The sequence below is a fragment of the Macaca fascicularis genome, chromosome 14 (genome assembly GCF_037993035.2).
Source record: "Macaca fascicularis isolate 582-1 chromosome 14, T2T-MFA8v1.1".
Classification (NCBI taxonomy): domain Eukaryota; kingdom Metazoa; phylum Chordata; class Mammalia; order Primates; family Cercopithecidae; genus Macaca; species Macaca fascicularis.
In genome coordinates this window covers 49,780,505-49,793,953 of record NC_088388.1, presented here as the reverse complement: position 1 = coordinate 49,793,953, position 13,449 = coordinate 49,780,505, and the positions used below count along the sequence as shown (strand labels likewise).

At 35.4% G+C, this 13,449-nt stretch overlaps 1 protein-coding gene across 50 annotated transcripts in view; it reads right to left on the bottom strand.

Moving 5' to 3' along the window:
• Positions 1–13,449, bottom strand: part of SOX6 (SRY-box transcription factor 6) — a 658,308-nt gene that overhangs the window by 18,720 nt on the left and 626,139 nt on the right. For 43 of the 50 annotated variants that reach the window (XM_045370379.3, XM_074014189.1, XM_074014211.1 and 40 more), the window contains one exon: positions 111–344. In XM_045370379.3, coding sequence (XP_045226314.1) covers positions 111–344 — 234 coding nt within the window. The remainder of the gene's footprint in view (positions 1–110; positions 345–13,449) is intronic. The other 7 variants (XM_074014217.1, XM_074014198.1, XM_074014215.1 and 4 more) reach the window with 1 other exon arrangement.

The window sequence follows — 13,449 nt, the reverse complement described above, 5'->3', positions numbered from 1 at the left end:
CCGCCACAGTCTCCCTTAGGATCCTAGTTATGCCCCTGCTTCCCACCCTGGTGGCACTCATGGGACTCGCGGGGGGAGAAGATCAACTTTAGCTGCGCTGCTGCACTTACCTAAGATTTTGCTAATGTTGGAGTTATGCATGTCGGGGAAGGCCTGAAGGATTTTCCTCCTCTCATCCTTTGCCCAAACCATGAATGCATTCATTGGTCGCTTGATGTGTGGCTCGCTGCTGGCACGGCCGCGGGCGTCCCTGTAGACTCGTGCTTCAGCCACAGTGGCACCTCCTGTTGGCCAACAATAATACTGCTGTAGTTTAGCTGCAGAGCCATTCATTGCTTTACTTCCTGTAATGTCAGGGCAGGAAGAAGAAGATTAATGGAAAGTGTTATTTTGTGGATAATGTCACACAGCTTGCCACCTGGGTCAGCTGTTTTCCCCAGGTCCTCCTCTTCTTTTCTAAGTGACTTCTTGGAAGTAGAAGGCAGGTTCAAAGGACAGTTCTACAGGCTCTTCTGATGTAGCCCTCAAAGGCACACTAAGAATTAATTTTGTGTGTGTTTTATACACCCTACCACATTTACTACAATAAATGGAAGGTGATTATAGAGCAATGAATGACATTACCTTATGGCAAACTTTCCTGCTGTAATTCCTTTCTTCAAAAGCATGCTATTACCAGTCATTTTAGACTCATTTGCCCCAGATCACAACCACTCTATATGTTTCCCCCAAATAGAATTGTTTTTCACAATATTGTGTTCACCTGTGCTCTTCTCACTGCCTAGAAGACCCTTCTCCTACTCCTTCATGCTAAATCCCATTCATCCTTCAATGCTGACATGTTTCATGATTGAATGAATTAATTCTATGAAAAACATTAATTGAGCGATTACTATAACCTAGGTTTTATGCCAGGTGCTAAGGAGACCATGGTAAATAAAACAGCCCCTGCTTCTAAGGAGCTCACAGTTCAGAGTAAGGATAGACAATGATAACAAAGAGGGTAAGAGGTGCTACTATACTGACGTTAACAGGGCACCGAAAGAGCACCAGACAGAATGGTCAGCTAGCACTTCCTAGGAGATGAGATGTCTAAACTGAGTCTTCAAGGATGAATAGGAATCAGCAAGTGAGAGGGAGAGGAAGTAAAGTCCGATGGGAAGGGTAATTCAGGCTAAAGGAACAGAATTTGCAATGATGCTCCCCAGGCTGCACTCAGTCCTCCTGCTTTCAGGAGACATGCCCCATAGTAATTATTGTTTATGTGACTATCTCCCTCCTTTCCACTCCTCTCAGGAATATGAGATACCTAAAGTTAGTGATTATGCTGTACTCATTCTTGTATCCTCAGGATTTTTCACATAACAGATAATAAAATATTCATTAAGCAAAGATTATTTGGTTTTCAACTCATATGCAAAAGTCATAGACTGAGGCATTTATTTCAAGCGTCCTGTTCCATTTTTCTGTTTAAGTGTAGTTCTTTAACATCTATGAAACTATGCCTAAATTCCTGATGTTTTATAATTTCCAAAGAGCTGACTCTAGTAACATACGAGATTGAAAGCTCCTTGCAGATAGGACAAGGGCTGGGTCTTATTCACTGCTCTATTCCTAGGATTCATTAAAGTACTTGGCACATAGGATTTCAGTTAGTAAATTATGTTATATTAATGAATGATTGAATAAATAAATGAATGAATGAACATAGCTCTTACTTGTCTTCATGCACTCTATGCCAGGGTGATATACTGATGTATACTTTGTGATGTGGCAACTCCTGACTATCTCCCACAGATTGAGAACTTTTATAATTAAATGTAAAGTGGTCGGACTGATAGCCTCAGACAAGGCTTCTACCGCATAACAGGAAAGCCTACGCCCAGAAGTTTAGAAGCAAAATGTACATTAAAATCAACATTTCTATTTTCTGGAAAAAGTAAATCCTTTCCGCTCAGTGAAGTTATTATACAGGACCAACATGATTCAATCAATTTCTGGCCCTTCCTCTCCATTTTTAGATACCTTGGTTAAGTAGAAATTTGTTTGTGTCAAAGCCAGTAATAAATTACAACATTATAGTGCACTATTATTTAGCAAATACGGTCATCATTTACTGCAAACAAAAGACAGTATAAAAGGGTGGGATTGGCTAACATGAATTTTTTTCTAAACAGGAAGGAGAGCAGAAAGGCTACTTTCTGAAGACTGTACAAAAATAACATATTTTATAAACAGCCCTTCTTTTCGGCCTACTAGATAGAATGATCCTTTACATGAAAAGTCTTAGATCCCAAGATGCATAACTAATATGATACCTTTTTGCCACCATACCCACAGTACATTAATTTCATTTAAAATGCACTGACCATACAGGATAAATTGATTTCACTTTATATGGGTTTGACAGCCATGTTTATTGTGCAGTGAAATGTAGTGTAGCTTCCAGCCGACAATATCCATCAACACAGGGCAATATGCTGACTGCTGGGCCAGATGAAGGCATACATTACTCTGGAAGTGAAACACTCATTCAGATACGACAGTGTCTTCTCCTGAGGATCACCATGGTAATTTATGATGCCCTCAGTGCCATTACTTTACAACTGACATGGATTCAGCAATTTATATACTGACATGCATTCACATAAAAGGAGACAGGTTTGTGGAGAATGTCAGATGCAAAAACATTTCAATATTATTCTAAGTTAACTGCTATGCCACAGGTGATTAACATTTGAGACCTGCTTCTTCTGTTGTAGCTTTCTCTTCACCTCTAGCAAAACCAAATAGTCAGCTTCCATTTATTTCTTCATTTAAAATATGTATTTCATTGTAAATGGGAAGTTTTACTGTCCCAAAGACTGACAGAGATCATAGTGGATTTTTAGATGCTGGCTTTAGTATAAACATTCTAGATTCTCTACTTGGTACCAACTGAGTCTCCCAGATATGCCATACATATGCCCAATCTCTCTCCCACTCATGCTATACCACAGTCTTCACATATCCTTCCTACTCTCTTCTACTTTACCAATTTCTACCTTTTTCCGAGGAAGAGAGCTCAAGTCTGACCTCTACCCTGCACTGACCTTTACTTTTACTCCTACATCACATATTATCTTCAGGAGCTGAAGGATAAGGAATTGATTACACAGCAGTTTTCTGGGACTCACATGAAATGCTTCCAGAAGTTGAAAAATTCAAGCACGGTGCACAGAACAAAAACATGAATTAAGAAGGCAAAGAATAGAAAATGCTTTAGATCATGTGCACATCTCTTTTTTCTGGTCACCTCTTCTCTCTTCCAGAAGGAGTGAACCATAAGTGAATGGGGACATCCTAAGCTAAACTAGAAATGTTGTATCAGATGAACCAAGATTTGGGAAGAAGAGATTTACCCAGGGAGGCCAACATTTGAAACTACTTTTAAAGCGAATCTGATACCTGATCAACTACAGCAGCGACTTTTAACACCACACAGATTGCAGTGCCCAGATCCCTTTGCAAAATCATAACTTGGAAAATGTTTTCCTGTTTTTCCTTCTCCCACTCTTCCTATTTTTGCCCCCTTCCTGTTCTATCTCCCAAATACGTAGTACTCTAAAGCTATTTTACGACTATGCAAATTATGCCCAGGAGGTCACTCTCCTTAATTAGAAAGTCAATGAAAACAACAATAACAAATCAAATTTGCATATAAAAGTGGTCTCACCTTTGCTTTCACCGCCACCACTAACATCCTAGAAAGGGAGTCTATCCTTCCCTAGATTTATAATATCTGAGTTAACACCTGGGTAATGTACAGAAAATACAGTAATAGAAACCACAAATGCCCCACAAATACATATTGAGGGTTTCCTCTATTCTGTCTTTTTGAAGTGACTATGCCATTTAAGACTTACATGGAATTCATTGAAGCATCCATATGAGTACTATGCAGAAAGATGTTTTCAATGAATATTTCTTAAATATTTTGATAGAAAACATTTCTCAATATTACTTTTTTTCATTTAAAGCTGACAACTTATCTATTACTTGAATTTACAATCTAAGTTCGAGTTAAGCTTAGATTCAGAATTTTAAGAAAGTATTAGAGCCTACAAAGTCAAAAGAACATTTATTAAGTGTCCCTAAACTTTGCTTCTGATACAAAATGGTAAAGGAATTGTTGCCACAGTAGAAATACTTACGATTGTATGTGTGTGTACAAATTCAGAAATTTAAAAATGGAAATTACATACCTGGAAAACCCTTATAAACACATAAGAAAAATTTTATAGCATATTATAAATTGTTTTCAAAAGGTATACTATTAATCTGTGTATCTGAAGTCTAAAATTCACTTTGTTATAATTAATTTTAAAAATATGCATATTGTATGATTTCATACTGCTCCATTCATCATTAAGTGCAAAACACCAAACATTTCATTCTTAAATAGCCAATAGTCTGCATCAGAATCCAGAACTTGGAATGGCTCATAATTCTATGAGGCAGCTTCTTCTCCTTTTAATAGCAGAGGAGTCATTTGTGAGTTCAGCGTATGCTTTTTCATGGAAAGCAGTTAGAAGAAGCCTAGACCCACAGCTATGTACCTGGAGACGGCTTTCCAGCTGACCTAAGAGTCTTTAATTGCCAGCAACAGCAGTCCCAAATGACAGTTACTGAAAGGCCAAGAGATCAACAGCACCACAGTAGGCTTCAAGGGAAAGCAAGGTCTCTGTACGTCAGGAGAGGCTGCTCTGTACAACTTCCCCTAGAAGGCTCAAATTGGTTAATTCATCCTTCATCTCAGTTTGTGTAAAGACAAACTTTCAGTTAAAGATAGTTAATCTGCAGAGAGAAAATAGAAATTGCCAAGGCAAAAATCTCCTCAGAAAGCTGTGATTTGAATGATTTAAAGACAAGACAAAATTGAGTTTTTCCAGGTGGGTTGGAAAGAAGGCCAGTTTCACCATCACAGCCTCTGGAAATGGTCCTGAACTAATCCTGGAGAGGCCCCTTCCTGGTTAAATTCCAAGGGATATCCGAGTGAATGAGTGAGTGCTTGTGCATATATAAAATTATCCCTAAGGGGAACTCTGGTTAATTCTATAATGTGCCTAGTAATCATTTATTTATCTATTAATTCCATAAACACTTCTGACACAATTCATATGTACCCAGCATTGTGATGGGGTATACAAAGATAGATAATACATGTACTTTGTTTTTAAGGAATTTGGTCCCCAATGTGAGAAGACACATTAATTAAAAATTACAAACGATGCTAACAGAGGTAATTTAAAAATACTATTAGAGCAGGGAAAATAAGCTACTAACACAATTGGAGTGGACAGAGATGAATATTAGGGAGGCTTCAGAGTTGAAGTGGTGCTTGAGCGGGATCTTAAAGGAGAAGTAATAATTTACCAGCAGGTATGAATATGAAACTACTTTGGGCGAGGAAATCAGTGTGAGCAAAGGCACAGTTTATAACAAAAGCAAAGGACAATTTTAGGGAATAAAAAGAAGCTGGTGATGGCTTGGGTTTATGTAAAAATGAAAAAAAGAGGGGAGTACTAAGAGATGAAACCAGAAAAGTAAATAGGGACCAAATTTGCTAAGCACCTTGAATGCCAAGCTAAGAAATCTTTTAAGGTTTTTAAGCAGAAGAGTAACATGGAAAAAATATGTTCCAGAAGAGATCAGAATGGAAAACTAAATGAGAAATTACCACTGAAGAGTCTCAATGATTACCAGTGAATTGATAATAAAGAATAGAGAAAAATAAAGTAACTACCTCTTCAAGGGCCCATTAAAACTTACATTTTGTCAGACAGAATTAATGTGATACATGCAAAATATTGGCACAAAATACAACCGTATTATAAAATCAAATTCTGGTAATGGCAGAATAGCTCATATCAGACCTATCCTCCAACAGATAATAAATATAAACTCTGAAAAAAATATGAAAAAAAAAAAAACCAATAGATGTTGAAGATTCCTGAGAGCTACCAAAACTAAACAGAAACTGGAGTGGATTCCATCCTAAAATGAAAGGCATTTTACTAACTGAAATTCTGTTTTCATAGTTTTTCCCATGAAGACACTTCCTAGTCTTCATAGCATGGAGTGGCTAGAATGCAAATAGAAAGTCAGTCTAATTGGCTTAATGTGTCAGAAGACAGAGTTTGAACTTACAAGTGGCTGCTGACCCCTGAACTTGCCATGTATTTAGAAGACTCAGGTGAACCCAATGAAAAAATAGAGCTGTGTATCTGGAAAATCTGAAAAGAGATTTCAACTGATGCCCTTTGCAAGAGAAACAGAATTTGAATTTGAATCCTATCAAGCTAGCAAGAATTCATAAACACCTTGGGCTTTCCACTGAATCTCCAGAGGGGCAACTCCTTAGGAATAAATTCTATATGCCAGGACTAAGGATTTGCCCTAAGACTAAAACCAAAATTAAAAAAGACTCTCCCTAACAATGCAAAAACTAAGTTTCCACAAGTTCAACGTGTATAGCAGGTAATTTAACTGCTTCCTGCCCCCAAAATTAAAAATTTTCAGAGGAAGATAATAGAATACAGAGTATCTACAATGGATAATCCACAACATACAATATATAATAAAAAATTGTGAGTTGTACAAGCAAGCAGGAAAATGTGACTCAGAGACCAAAAAATAAAAAATAAATAAATAAAAGGAAGACAAATACTGGCTGAAAATTACCTGAATTTTGTGAGAAACATCAGCTAAGAGGTTTAAAACATTCAGGGAAATGCAGGCCAAATAAATACAAACAAAACCACACCTAGAAACTAGTTAAACTGCTGAAAAGCAAAGACAAAGAGAAAATTCCAGAGAAAAGGGACATATTACTCACAGGGAAATAAAATTACAAATAAGGACTGATTATTCACTAGAAACAATGAAGACTAGTAGACTATAGAACATCTTTATAATGCTAAAAAAGGAAATAAATTCAGAGTTTTATCCAGTGAACATATGCTTCAAAAATGATTATGAAATATACTCTCAAATGATTAAAAGCTAAAAGAATGAGTTACCAGCAGACAAACACCAAAAGAGATATTCAAGGAAATTATTCAAGAGGAAAAGAAATAACACTCAATAAAAACCAGATATACAGAAAGAAAGGAAGAATATCAAAAATGATTTGTGATCATTTTTTCTTCTCTGGATTTCACTAATAAACAGCTAATTGTTTACTGTTTATAAAAGGCAAGGAACTATTTAATACAAAATATAACATTGTATTGTGGGATTTATAACATATAAAAAGGTAAAATATGGAACAATAGCATATTACCACAAAAGATGAGGGTATAAATAGAATTAGATTGTTAAAACTTGTTTTATTTTACATGAAGTGATAAAATTTTAACTGTAAGGATACTCAATTAAGGTTTGATAGTGAATTCTTAGAAAAACTAATTTAAAAAAATACGAAGAGGCCAGGCAGGTAGTTCATGCCTGCAATTTCCGCACTTTGGGAGGCAGAGGTGGGAGGATCTCGTGAGGCCAGGAGTTCAAGACCAGCCTGGGCAACATACTGAGATTCTGTCTCTACAAAAGGTTAAAAAGTTAGCTAGGTGTGGCGGCATGCACCTGTAGTTCCAGCTACTCAGGAGGCTGAGGTAGGAGGATTGCTTGAGCCCAGGAGGTTGAGGCTGGGCCACGGCACTCCAGCCTGGGTGATGGAACAAGACCTTGACTCAAAACAAAAAACAAACAAACAAAAGTAAAAAATACAAAGAAGTATAGCCACAAATTCAACAGAGTACTTCAAACAAAAGACCTTAAAAGGGATTCAATTAACACAAAGGAAGGCAGAAGAGGAGAAATAGAAGATGAAAAACTGAAGGAACAAATACAAATAGTGAAAAAATACTAAAGTGTAAGACCTAAGCCCAACAAATTTAATAATTATATTAAACAGAAATAAATCAAATTATCTAATTAAAAGTCAGTGATTTCTCTGAATAGATAAAGAGTAAGAATCAATGAAACAGAAAACAGATACAATAAAGACAACTTACAAAGTCAAGGCTATAAACTTAAAAAGAACAACAACAGACAAAGAGAGAAGACAAAAATGCCAGTATTTGGACTGAAAGAGGAGATTTCACTGTAGATACTATCCATATTACAAAGATAAAAAGGGAATATTATAAATAACTTAATTTCAATAAATTTCACAACTTAGATAGAATGAACATATTTGTTGAAAGACACAAACTACCAAAATTCACTCAAGAATAAATAGAAAATCTGAATACACTGATAGCTAATCAATCAATTGAATTTATAACCAAGAACTTATCCACAAAGAAAATTGAAGCCCTGAATGGTTTCACTGGTAAGTTCTTTCAAACATTTAAGGAAAATAAGAATAATATTCCATAAAGGTAAGAAAGTAGAGGAAGAAGGAACACTTCTTAAATAAGTTTATGAGGCAGCACACCTTGACAGAGGTTTGAGCATAAGTGCAAAATTTTAAAATAAAATGTTAACAAATTGAATCCAGCCACATGTAAAAAATAGATAATACATCATGACCAAGTAGGACTTATCTCAGTAATATGAAATTGGTTTAACATTTGAAATCCAGACAATGTAGCTCATTACATTAACAGAACAAAGGGAAAGAAAACACATGGTAATCACAACAGATTCAGAAAATGGTTTTGACAACATTCAATACTCAATCATGTTGGAAATGCTCAGGAAATTAGTATTAAAAGGAAACTTTCCCAGTCTGATAAAGGGCATTTCAGAAAAACCTACAGGTAACATCATAATAGTGAACTACCAAATGCTTTCTCCAAAAATGATCAACAAGGCAAACATGTCCACTCTCACCATTGTTAATCAACAATCAAAAAATAAAAAGCTCACGCTTTATAATTTGGGAAGCTAAGGTGGGCGGATCATGAGGTCAGGAGTTCAAGACCAGCCTGACCAATACGGTGAAACCCTGCTCTACTAAAAATACAAAAATTAGCCAGGCATGGTGTCATGTGCCTGTAATCCCAGCTACTCAGGAGGCTGAGGCAGGAGAATGTCTTGAAACTGGGAGGAGGCTGCAGTGAGCCGAGATCGTGCCACTGTACTCCAGGCTGGGCAACAGAGCAAGACTCCATCTCAAAAAAATAAAATAAAACAAAATAAAAAATAAAAAAATAAAAAGCATACAAATTATAAGGGAACAAATAATGTCATCTATTCATATATAATTGTTTACATAAAAAATCCTAAGGAATTTACAAAATACTAGAACTAATAAGTGAATTTAACAGTATTACAATAAACAATAAAAATACAGAAATCAATCATATTTCTTTATACTAGCAGCAAACAATTAAAAAATAATATTCAAATTTATATATATAGTATCATCAGATAATAAAATACTTGGGAATAAATTTAACTGATAAAACTATTCAAGACATCTACACTAAAAACAATACAACATTTGTGACTTAAAGACCTAAATAAATGTAGGAATATACCATGTTCATTAATCAGAAGACTCAATATTGTTACAATGTTATTGTTCTCAAATTTATCTACAGATTCAACCAAATTCCAATAAAAATTATCCAAAGGTTTTTTCATTTAAGGTGACAAACTGATTTTAAAATTCATATGAAAAATAAAGCAGTAGGACAAACTAAAACAAACTTGAAGAAAATTAGAGGATTCAAACTACCTTAATGAAAATCAAGGCTGTTAAAGTGGAAAATGATAGTTTTTTCAACAAACACTGAACAAGTTGATAGATACACTTGAAAAAAATCTTGGATCTTGTATCACACATTATATCCAACAATTAGAGATAAATCATGACTTAAGAAAGAAAAAACTATAACACTCCTCTAAATATACATAAGACAATAATTTAGTGACTTTAAAGTAAAATGACTCTTAGATACAACATACAAATTACTAAATATACAAGAAAACTGTTAAATTAAACTTTATAAAAATTACAACTCTGCTTATCAAAAGTCATTGTTAAAAAAATAAAATGTCAAAGCGCATACTGGAAAAAATATTCAGAACACACATGTCTGACAAGAACTTGCATCCAGGATACACATAAAGAATGACCAAAAACCTCGAATTTTAAAACGGACAATAGACTTAAATGAACATTTTTACAAAAAAGGATATAGATATGGCCAATAAGCAGATGAAAAGGTATTCCCTATCATTAATCATCAGAAAAATGCAAATTGAAACCACAGTGAGATGCATTTCACATCCACTGGAATGGCTTAAGTGCTAAATGTTGGCAAGTATAGGGAGCAACTGTAACTCTAATATACTGGTGGTGAAAGTATAAAACAGCATAATCATTTTCTGGCAATTTCTTCTAATTAAAATGCATATTTGCATATGACCCAGCAACCAAATTAAAATTTCTGTCAAAAATAGACTTATATAAGAATATGACAGCAGTTTTATTAATAATAGAAAAAAGGAAAATAACTGGAGAATGAACAAATTGTGATATATCCATACAATGGAATACTACTCAAAATAAAACTGTTTTAACCCTTAGTTTAAAAAAGGCAAAAATGACAACAAAATAACTCCATAAAAAGAAGCAGAAAACCAACCATCCAACAAATAAAATGCTCTTTTTTTTGAAAGGTTACTTTTTCTGTGGACCTGAAAAGTAGGTGGCATATTCAGGCCATTGTGAACTCAAAGATAATCTCATTTACTAAAATGAATTATTAAGAACAGCAAAAAAAACTATAATTGATTGCTTATGAAGAGAAAGAGACATAAGTATCACTATTGGGTTCCCTGACAGAACTGTTGACAATCACAGTATTTCAGACTACTTCATTTTATTAATAGAATAGTTGATTTTCTCCTGTGGGATTCTGAAAAGTGACATAATACATTTGATAGTCCCTTATTTGGGTTAATAGAGAAAATGATACTGAATGCATTAGAAACAAAAATGTAGAAGATGAAATTTTAGAAGGGGATTGAAATTAGAAAAGAGAGTATTAATACTACACAGATTTGATTTTTCACCATATTTATCCTACTAAATTTATCTTAATACAATAGAGGTCAAATTCATTGTGTTGAAGTAATGACTGATAGATGTCTGTCTATGATTATGGAAACCTACTGCTAACTTATCATTCCTGTTCTGCCAGAATGTGAACTTACTTTCATTATAGGAAGGCTGCTTGGATTTCAAGTTTGATTTCTTCTTGCAAAAAAAAGAAAAAGGATTTGGCTATCCTAGTGGTTTATTTGGCAGACAAAATACATTCCATAGCTGAGTAAGAGCCTTAATCATTAAGGAAGTGAGGAAGTGATGTGTTCATCTTCTGAGAAGAAGAAATGCCAGAGGTGTAGAGTATGCTTTGTTCTCTGTATCTTTTGGAAAAATTACCTAGATATATTAGCAAAGAGTGACCTACTGATAGGTAAATGACTTAAGGAAGACAAAGGCAAAATATGGATACACAATTCTTCTGAGCTAGCGATTGGTGAATATGCAAGAGCCAACAGTACAGGAACAAAAGATGAATTATCTGTTGTACTTTAATTAAAGTGTTAATTCTTCATTTGCTGAATGTTGAGGAAGACCATAAGTTAATTTTAATATCTTTGTTTTCATCTTAAGGTTCTTTAGCCCTAGTAAAAACAAACCCCTATTTACTTTAACTATTGAAGCTATCTAGATCAATAAATTCACCAAATAAACTAGAGAGAGAGGATGAGAATGTGTGTGTGTGTGTGTGTGTGTGTGTGTGAGAGAGAGAGAGAGAGAGAGAGAGAGAGAGATAGGAATAGAAAGGCCTAGTTATATATAATGTACACATAAAAAATTCCACTGGGCACTTTGGAAACAAACTTTTTATTTTTATTAATTTAATTTAATTTAATTTAATTTTACTTTTTGAGACAGAGTCTCACTCTGTCACCCAGGCTGGAGTGCAGTGTGGTGATCTTGGTTTACTGCAATCTCCGCCTCCTGGGTTGAAGCAATTCTCCTGCCTCAGCCTCTTGAGTAACTGGGATTACAGACGTGAGCCACCACGCCCAACTAATCTTGTGTGTGTGCGTATTTTTAGTAGAGACAGGGTTTCACCATGTTGGCTAGGCTGGTCTTGAACTCCTGGCCTCAAATGATCTGCCTGCCTTGGCCTCCCAAAGTGCTGGGGTTACAGGATGAGCCACTGCTCTCGGCTGGAAACAAACATTTCATTAATCAGAGTACCAAAGTATTTCTTTAAAGAGCAATTTACCTTTTTGATAGACTAGGCCAGAGGTCGGTTTCTAGGATAGGAACACCAGGTGTACTAAGTAACTTTGCATAAAATAATATTTACAAAGTGCTTTCACTAATTACATTATCTCCATCCTCATTACAATCTTTTAAAATGAGTAGGAAGGCAGATATCTTTTCACCCACTTTATGAATGAGGAAAGTAAGACTCAGAGACATAATAGCACCTTCCCCTGATTAACCATTTGCTGATAATACGAAGCAGAGCCAGATCTAGAACCTGGATCTTCTGACTTTCAGCCTAGTACATCACCCCTTCACCAAAGCTACCCCAATCACTATTCGGCAATCTGAAACAACTCTGAATTTCAAAGCCCACCATTTCTTGGCTGGAACATTATTTTCCCCCTTTAAGGATGCCACTTCCCTGCCCAGCTAAGCATATTAGAAGAGCCCATTACTAGTTATGAAGTTCATGCCATTGTCTAATTGTTCTCTGAAATACTGCCCCACCAAAGATGCAAGGGCATGTAGATAAAGCACTAAGGACTAAAATTATAGCTAGGATTAAAACAATGCTAAATTAATGCATTCCTTGGTTACAGGATTATGAGCAAGTGTTATTGTGGATAAGACTTCTATTTTTTTTTCTATTAGAAACTCCATTCTCTTTAAAAGATCAACAAGAGGAACCAAAGGGAATTCCCTAAGGTCAGCTCTGAGGAAACATAAACCTCTAATTCAATAACTCTGCTACTGCTCTGAAAAAGGGCTTTATTATTGCAACATCCATATGGAGCCAATTGGACATTAATGACTAATCAATCCCTCCCCTTTCTATTCTACTTAAAGTGTCACAAACCATGTTTAGATTAGCCCATTTCCTGCTTAGGATTGCTCAAGATGTCTTTTGTTCTTTCAGGACCAGCCTGATGGAGGCAGCTTAAACAAACACACGACCGGAGTGGCGCAGGAGTTATAAAGTGCCATATGTGAATGAACAAAGGGGCTATACTAAAGCCTTTTGTGGTATTTGTTAATGTTTTTCATCTGAGCTTAAAAAGGCTTAATGACTTTGTGGTGAGCTGATGCATGTGGCTGGTGGCTTTGCAAAATGAAGGAAATTCTAATCAGTGATATACCAGTCTGTATTTTCAAGAGTCTCTTTC